Source organism: Tetrahymena thermophila (assembly GCF_000189635.1).
Source record: "Tetrahymena thermophila SB210 genomic scaffold scf_8254104, whole genome shotgun sequence".
NCBI lineage: Eukaryota > Ciliophora > Oligohymenophorea > Hymenostomatida > Tetrahymenidae > Tetrahymena > Tetrahymena thermophila.
Window position 1 is genome coordinate 289,488 of NW_002476052.1, and position 9,460 is coordinate 298,947.

The following is a 9,460-nucleotide window of genomic DNA, read 5'->3' on the forward strand; positions in this document are numbered from 1 at the left end:
ATATATGTAATCAGTGGAATTTGTAAAAATATTAATATATAAATGAATAAATCGCTGTCTAAGTTTTTTTCTTTATTTTTTTAAATCAGAATTTATCTAACAGATAGAATTAATATTCTAAAAAATGTAAATTTTATTTGTCTTTTTCTATACTTACTATTTATTTGTATGTATTTTTAATTAACTTTTTTAATTGAAGAAAAAAAGAAAATAAATTGATTATTGTTTGTTTTTTTTTTATTTGATTAAAATCTTTCATTCATAAAAAATAAATACATAAAAAAAACAGAAAATTAATTAATTAAACGATTTGCATTTTTCTAGAATATTTAGAGAACATTTTTTTATATAAAATAAGATAAGCATTTTAAAATTTATAATACCACATTAATAAAAAATTACATAAATTCTTGATATGAAATAAGCTTATAAAAGCCAAATTCAACATTACGATTTTTAAATTGATTAATTTACTCTAAATATTATTGAATGAATAAATGATAATTTAAAAAACAATTATTTTATGATTTTAAAAAATATAAAATGAAAAAAATGATAATAAGATAAATTAAAAATTTGAGAAAAAAAAAACAAAAATAAACATGATAAACAAAAAAGTTAAAATAAAAAGTAAAATTTGATTTCTCACTGAGGTTTTATTTAAATCATGGCATCTAATTAATCAAGATAAATAAAAAAAAAGGATAAAAATATGATTGATGGATAATATTTAAGATTAAAATATAACTGGCATATAAAGTTTAGCATCTATATAATTTAATAAGATGTAATATAACACTAAAAATTTCAAATTGTTTGATCGTTTTTGGAGAAACAAAAAAGTTTGCTTAAGAGCATTTAATTTTTAATTTTTTATAAATAATTTATTTACTTACAAAAATATGAATGATATTTAAAAATATAAAATCAATAATAAAATCTATTTATATTTATATTTTAGGTTTAAATTTTTTTCAAAATATTATATAATACTATTCAAACATTTTATATTTATTCATCCTTTTTTCAATACTTGTTTATCATAAGAAATTAAAGATAACTAATCTTTTTGATTTACAACACTTGCTTTTTACTTTGAATTTTTATGATATATTCATTGAGTTTTAACTTTTATAATAAATTTGTGTAAATTATTAATAAATATCAAAATAGAATAAACTTTTAAATTAAAAATTATTCTTTAAATTAATAAATAAAATAATATTAGTTGAATAAAAAAGATAAAAAAATAAAATAAATAAAAGCTATAAAATAAATTCAATGAGCTTTTTTGTTTTATTTTCATTTTTTTTTGTTTAAAATATCACAATCCTAAACAAATAAACTGTTTTTACCTAAGGCCAAGTGTCAAATACGAGAGATTAATGCAATTTGCTAAAGCAGAAACTAAGCCTGATGCACCTTCATCACCAATTTAATTTTCACTTTTTAAATATTGAAGAAAAAATATATTGTTAAAAAGTTAATTAGAAGGAAAAAATGAAGAAAAAATATGAAATAATAAGATTAATCAATTAATAATAAAAGCAAAATTTGAAAATAAAATGATGAGCTTAATTAACAAAGAAAGAACAAAAAAAAAGCAAGCAAAATAAAAAGAAAAAGAAAAAAGAGCTTTATTGTTTTTAATTAGTTTTTATAATTAAAAATATCACAATCCAAATCTAATAAACTGTTTTTACAGAAGGTAAAGTGTCAAATTTGAGAGATTAATGCAATTTGCTAAAGCTGAACCTAAGCCTGATACACCCATTGCACCAATTTTATTTCCACTTTTTAAATATTGAAGAAAAAATATATCATTAAATAGTTAATTAGAAGATTGTTTTTAATTAGTTTTTATAATTAAAAATATCACAATCCAAATCAAATAAACTGTTTTTACTGAAGGTCAAGTGTCAAATTGGAGAGATTAATGCAATTTGCTAAAGATGAACCTAAGCCTGATGCACCTTCATCACCAATTTAATTTTCACTTTTTAAATATTGAAGAAAAAATACATCATTAAATAGTTAATTAGAAGGAAAAAATGAAGAAAAAATATGAAATAATAAGATTAATCAATTAAAAATAAAAGCAAAATTTAAAAATAAAATAATGAGCTAAATTAACAAAGAAAGAACAAAAAAAAAGCAAGCACAATAAAAAATAAAAGAAAAAAGAGCTTTATTGTTTTTAATTAGTTTTTATAATTAAAAATATCACAATCCAAATCAAATAAACTGTTTTTACTGAAGGTAAAGTGTCAAATTTGAGAGATTAATGCAATTTGCTAAAGCAGAACCTAAGCCTGATGCACCCATTGCACCAATTTAATTTTCACTTTTTAAATATTGAAGAAAAAATATATCATTAAATAGTTAATTAGAAGGAAAAAATGAAGAAAAATACGAAATAATAAGATTAATTAATTAATAATAAAAGGAAAATTTGGAAATAAAATGATGAGCTAAATTAACAAAGAAAGAACAAAAAAAAGCAAGCACAATAAAAAGAAAAAGAAAAAAGAGCTTTATTGTTTTTAATTAGTTTTTATAATTAAAAATATCACAATCCAAATCAAATAAACTGTTTTTACTGAAGGTAAAGTGTCAAATTTGAGAGATTAATGCAATTTGCTAAAGCAGAAACTAAGCCTGATGCACCTTTATCACCAATTTTATTGTCACTTTTTAAATATTGAAGAAAAAATATATCATTATATAGTTAATTAGAAGGAAAAAATGAAGAAAAAATATGAAATAATAAGATTAATTAATTAATAATAAAAGCAAAATTTGAAAATAAAATGATGAGCTAAATAAGCAAAATAAAAAGAAAAAAGAGCTTTATTGTTTTTAATTCGTTTAAATAATAAAAAATATCACAATCTAAAACAAATAAACTGTTTTTACCGAAGGTAAAGTGTCAAATTTGAGAGATTAATGCAATTTTCTAAAGATGAACCTAAGCCTGATGCACCAATTGCACCAATTTTATTTCCACTTTTTAAATATTGAAGAAAAAATATATCATTAAATAGTTAATTAGAAGATTGTTTTTAATTAGTTTTTATAATTAAAAATATCACAATCCAAATCAAATAAACTGTTTTTACTGAAGGTCAAGTGTCAAATTGGAGAGATTAATGCAATTTGCTAAAGATGAACCTAAGCCTGATGCACCTTCATCACCAATTTAATTTTCACTTTTTAAATATTGAAGAAAAAATACATCATTAAATAGTTAATTAGAAGGAAAAAATGAAGAAAAAATATGAAATAATAAGATTAATCAATTAAAAATAAAAGCAAAATTTAAAAATAAAATAATGAGCTAAATTAACAAAGAAAGAACAAAAAAAAAGCAAGCACAATAAAAAATAAAAAGAAAAAAGAGCTTTATTGTTTTTAATTAGTTTTTATAATTAAAAATATCACAATCCAAATCAAATAAACTGTTTTTACCCAAGGTCAATTGTCAAATCCGAGAGATTAATGCAATTTGCTAAAGCAGAACCTAAGCCTGATGCACCTATTGCACCAATTTAATTTTTACTTTTTAAATATTGAAGAAAAAATATATCATTAAATAGTTAATTAGAAGGAAAAAATGAAGAAAAAATATGAAATAATAAGAAATAAATAATAAAAGAAAAAGTTGAAAATAAAATGATGAGCTAAATTAACAAAGAAAGAACAAAAAAAAAGCAAGTAAAAGAAAAAGAAAAAAGAGCTTTATTGTTTTTAATTAGTTTTTATAATTAAAAATATCACAATCCAAATCAAATAAACTGTTTTTACCTAAGGTAAATTGTCAAATCCGAGAGATTAATGCAATTTGCTAAAGCAGAAACTAAGCCTGATGCACCCATTGCACCAATTTTATTCCTACTTTTTAAATATTGAAGAAAAAATATATCATTAAATTGTTAAATAGAAGGTAAAAATGAAGAAAAAATATGAAATAATAAGATTAATTAATTAATAATAAAAGCAAAATTTGAAAATAAAATGATGAGCTAAATTAACAAAGAAAGAACAAAAAAAAAGCAAGTAAAAGAAAAAGAAAAAAGAGCTTTATTGTTTTTAATTAGTTTTTATAATTAAAAATATCACTATCCAAATCAAATAAACTGTTTTTACTAAAGGTCAAGTCTCAAATTTGAGAGATTAATGCAATTTGCTAAAGCAGAACCTAAGTCTGATGCACCTTCATCACCAATTTAATTGTTACTTATTAAATATTGAAGTAAAATTTATCATTAAATAGTTAATTAGAAAGAAAAAATGAAGAAAAAATATGAAATAATAAGATTAATTAATTAATAATAAAAGCAAAATTTGAAAATAAAATGATGAGCTAAATTAACAAAGAATGAACAAAAAAAAGCAAGCAAAGTAAAAAGAAAAAAGAGCTTTATTGTTTTTAATTAGTTTAAATAATAAAAAATATCACAATCTAAAACAAATAAACTGTTTTTACCGAAGGTAAAGTGTCAAATTTGAGAGATTAATGCAATTTTCTAAAGATGAACCTAAGCCTGATGCACCAATTGCACCAATTTTATTTCCACTTTTTAAATATTGAAGAAAAAATATATCATTAAATAGTTAATTAGAAGGAAAAAATGAAGAAAAAATATGAAATAATAAGATTAATCAATTAATAATAAAAGCAAAATTTGAAAATAAAATGATGAGCTAAATTAACAAAGAAAGAACAAAAAAAAAGCAAGTAAAAGAAAAAGAAAAAAGAGCTTTATTGTTTTTAATTAGTTTTTATAATTAAAAATATCACAATCTAAATCAAATAAACTGTTTTTACCCAAGGTCAATTGTCAAATCCGAGATATTAATGCAATTTGCTAAAGCAGAACCTAAGCCTGATGCACCCATTGCACCAATTTTATTCCTACTTTTTAAATATTGAAGAAAAAATATATCATTAAATTGTTAAATAGAAGGTAAAAATGAAGAAAAAATATGAAATAATAAGATTAATTAATTAATAATAAAAGCAAAATTTGAAAATAAAATGATGAGCTAAATTAACAAAGAAAGAACAAAAAAAAAGCAAGTAAAAGAAAAAGAAAAAAGAGCTTTATTGTTTTTAATTAGTTTTTATAATTAAAAATATCACTATCCAAATCAAATAAACTGTTTTTACTAAAGGTCAAGTCTCAAATTTGAGAGATTAATGCAATTTGCTAAAGCAGAACCTAAGTCTGATGCACCTTCATCACCAATTTAATTGTTACTTATTAAATATTGAAGTAAAATTTATCATTAAATAGTTAATTAGAAAGAAAAAATGAAGAAAAAATATGAAATAATAAGATTAATTAATTAATAATAAAAGCAAAATTTGAAAATAAAATGATGAGCTAAATTAACAAAGAAAGAACAAAAAAAAAGCAAGAACAATAAAAAATAAAAGAAAAAAGAGCTTTATTGTTTTTAATTAGTTTTTATAATTAAAAATATCACAATCCAAATCAAATAAACTGTTTTTACCTAAGGCTAATTATCAAATCCGAGAGATTAATGCAATTTGCTAAAGCAGAACCTAAGCCTGATGTACCCATTGCACCAATTTTATTTCCACTTTTTAAATATTGAAGAAAAAATATATCATTAAATAGTTAATTAGAAGGAAAAAATGAAGAAAAAATATGAAATAATAAGATTAATTAATTAATAATAAAAGCAAAATTTGAAAATAAAATGATGAGCTAAATTAACAAAGAATGAACAAAAAAAATAAAGCACAATAAAAAAAAAAGAAAAAAGAGCTTTATTGTTTTCTATTAGTTTTTATAATAAAAAATATCACAATCTAAAACAAATAAACTGTTTTTACTAAAGGTCAATTATCAAATTTGAGAGATTAATGCAATTTGCTAACGCAGAAACTAAGCCTGATGCACCTTCATCACCAATTTAATTTTCACTTTTTAAATATTAAAGAAAAAATACATCATTAAATAGTTAATTAGAAGGAAAAAATGAAGAAAAATACGAAATAAAAAGATTAATTAATTAATAATATAAGCCAAATTTAAAAATAAAATGATGAGCTAAATTAAAAAAGAAAGAACAAAAAAAAGCAAGCACAATGAAAAGAAAAAGAAAAAAGAGCTTTATTGTTTTTAATTAGTTTTTATAATTAAAAATATCACAATCTAAATCAAATAAACTGTTTTTACCCAAGGTCAATTGTCAAATCCGAGAGATTAATGCAATTTGCTAAAGCAGAACCTAAGCCTGATGCACCTTCATCACCAATTTAATTTTCACTTTTTAAATATTGAAGAAAAAATATATCATTAAATAGTTAATTAGAAGGAAAAAATGAAGAAAAAATATGAAATAATAAGATTAATCAATTAATAATAAAAGCAAAATTTGAAAATAAAATGATGAGCTAAATTAACAAAGAAAAAACAAAAAAAAAGCAAGCACAATAAAAAGAAAAAGAAAAAAGAGCTTTATTGTTTTTAATTAGTTTTTATAATTAAAAATATCACAATCTAAATCAAATAAACTGTTTTTACCCAAGGTCAATTGTCAAATCCGAGAGATTAATGCAATTTGCTAAAGCAGAACCTAAGCCTGATGCACCTTCATCACCAATTTCATTTACTCTTTTTAAATATTGAAAAAAAAATATATCATTAAATAGTTAATTAGAAGGAAAAAATGAAGAAAAAATATGAAATAATAAGATTAATTAATTAATAATAAAAGCAAAATTTGAAAATAAAATGATGAGCTAAATTAACAAAGAAAGAACAAAAAAAAAGCAAGCACAATAAAAAGAAAAAGAAAAAGAAAAAGAAAAAGAAAAAAGAGCTTTATTGTTTTTAATTAGTTTTTATAATAAAAAATATCACAATCTAAAACAAATAAAGTGTTTTTACCTAAGGTCAAGTGTCAAATTTGAGAGATTAATGCAATTTGCTAAAGCAGAAACTAAGCCTGATGCACCTTCATCACCAATTTAATTTTCACTTTTTAAATATTGAAGAAAAAATATATCATTATATAGTTAATTAGAAGGAAAAAATGAAGAAAAAATATGAAATAATAAGATTTATTAATTAATAATAAAAGGAAAATTTGAAAATAAAATGATGAGCTAAATAAATTAACAAAGAAAGAACAAAAAAAAAGCAAGCACAATAAAAAGAAAAAGAAAAAAGAGCTTTATTGTTTTTAATTAGTTTTTATAATAAAAAATATCACAATCTAAAACAAATAAAGTGTTTTTACCTAAGGTCAAGTGTCAAATTCGAGAGATTAATACAATTTGCTAAAGCATAACCTAAGCCTGATGCACCTTCATCACCTATTTCAGAAGGGCTAAGCGGCTCGAGTGGGCGAGTCGGAGGGTCTTAGCAGTGATATCGGGGGTTCGAATCCTATACCGCCCCCTTTATTTCGAAAAATTCCATGTAAAAATGTGAATGTTACCAGCGGTCTCCTTGGTAGGAGGGAAGGGCCAAATCTGATAGGAGGTAAAGAGGAGGCCCCATTCTGAACAGAAGATCTGGAATACAAATGGGAAGCGAGCATAATGCGTAGTCAAATCATGGAAGATTAGTAGAAATGCCATTAGGGTGTAGGTGACCCTTCCCTTCTAGTATATTACCCACAATTATATATAAATAAATTGGTATACGTATAATAATAATGTATAAGTAATTATATATAGGGCCCCTATCCCGAGTGCATGTAACCATGTGCGAGTATGTATGTATGTATCACCTATTTCATTTACTCTTTTTAAATATTGAAGAAAAAATATATCATTAAATAGTTAATTAGAAGGAAAAAATGAAGAAAAAATATGAAATAATAAGATTAATTAATTAATAATAAAAGCAAAATTTGAAAATAAAATGATGAGCTAAATTAACAAAGAAAGAACAAAAAAAAAGCAAGCACAATAAAAAGAAAAAGAAAAAGAAAAAGAAAAAAGAGCTTTATTGTTTTAAATTAGTTTTTATAATTAAAAATATCACAATCCAAATCAAATAAACTGTTTTTACTAAAGGTCAAGTGTCAAATTTGAGAGATTAATGCAATTTGCTAAAGCAGAACCTAAGTCTGATGCACCTTCATCACCAATTTAATCAGATGTAAACTCATCGAAGACCCTATTACAATAAAGATAATTCACCATCAATCCTTTTTTTCTATAAAAATTTACAAATATTGAGTTTTATATACCAGCTTTATCATTTTATAAAATAAAAATTTTAAATATTTTTTATGGAATTTTTTCTATCCTAGATTTTCAAAATTTCTTTTTTTTCAAAAAAAATGATATTTTATGCTTACTAAAAATTAGCTTTATTCATAATGTTATTTAGATATAAATTAAATAGGTATTTCACTATTGTTAATCATGAGGAAAAAATGAAGAAAATATATGAAATAATAAGATTAATTAATAATAAATAAAATTAACAAAAAAAAAAAAAATAAGAAATCATAATAAAAAGAAAAAGGAAAACAATTCAAATAAATTAAAAGAACTTTAATGTTTTAAATTAACTTTTATAATTAAAAATATTATAATGTAAAACAAATAAATAGCTTTTATTAAGTGTAAGTTTTAATAGCAAAAATGAAGAAAAAATTTCAAATAATAAAAAATGAATAATCAATAAATAATTAAAAATTGAAATGAAAATTAAGTTAAAATTGTTAAAAAATTTAAGTTTTAATAAAAATCAATAAATAATGATGATAATTTCTTTTATATAAATTATTTATTTAAATATATTTAAAATAAAATAAACAAAAAATATTAATAATAATAAAAATAATATTTTTTAATTAAATATACCTCAGATTAATATGGAGAACCTAATGAGATAAAAGTGAAGAGCTTAAAAACTTTTTTTATTAATTTATATAAATTAAAAGGTTGTTAATAAAAAAATTAATAATTACTTCTTCTAATTTATTATATTTTTTAATCTATTATATCATTTATTTTTTTTTTCAAAAATATTGAATAGCAGTTTATGAAATTTAATTAATTAATTAATTATTAATGGATATAAAGAACAAATAAATATAATAATTAATTAATTAATTATCAAATATTAATTTATATATTTGGTTTTATGAAGAGATATCACATTCACTATTTAAACTTAATATTTTTATTTAAAACATATACTTAAAAATATATATAGTAGGAATTAAAGACAACCAGTTATTTATTTAGTAATATTTGAAAAAAACCTGGTAGTTAATATTCTTAAGTATTATAAAAATAATGTTTATAAGTAGATTTTTCTGTTTTAGCTATGTAATTTTAGGATTATTTATAATATTTCTAATTATAGCATTATGCCATACAAACAAAAATTTCATGGTTTGCCTGACACTTATTATGAAATATATTTTTTATTTATTTATTTATTAAAATATCTAAATTATA

General features: G+C 20.5%; 1 protein-coding gene across 1 annotated transcript; it reads right to left on the reverse strand. All coding sequences in view use genetic code 6, as the record gives it.

The window, feature by feature from the left end:
- Positions 1–1,672: 1,672 nt before the first annotated feature.
- Positions 1,673–8,188, reverse strand: TTHERM_00714630 (kinase domain protein; the record flags this gene model as incomplete). Its single annotated transcript, XM_001025915.3, has 19 exons — positions 1,673–1,793; positions 1,907–1,996; positions 2,255–2,344; positions 2,601–2,690; positions 2,917–3,006; positions 3,120–3,209; positions 3,469–3,558; positions 3,805–3,894; positions 4,147–4,236; positions 4,487–4,576; positions 4,829–4,918; positions 5,171–5,260; positions 5,518–5,607; positions 5,864–5,953; positions 6,210–6,299; positions 6,558–6,647; positions 6,924–7,013; positions 7,276–7,365; positions 8,055–8,188. 19 exons carry the CDS (start codon positions 8,186–8,188, stop codon positions 1,673–1,675), a joined length of 1,785 nt encoding a protein of 594 aa, XP_001025915.3.
- Between the last annotated feature and the right edge of the window lie 1,272 nt (positions 8,189–9,460).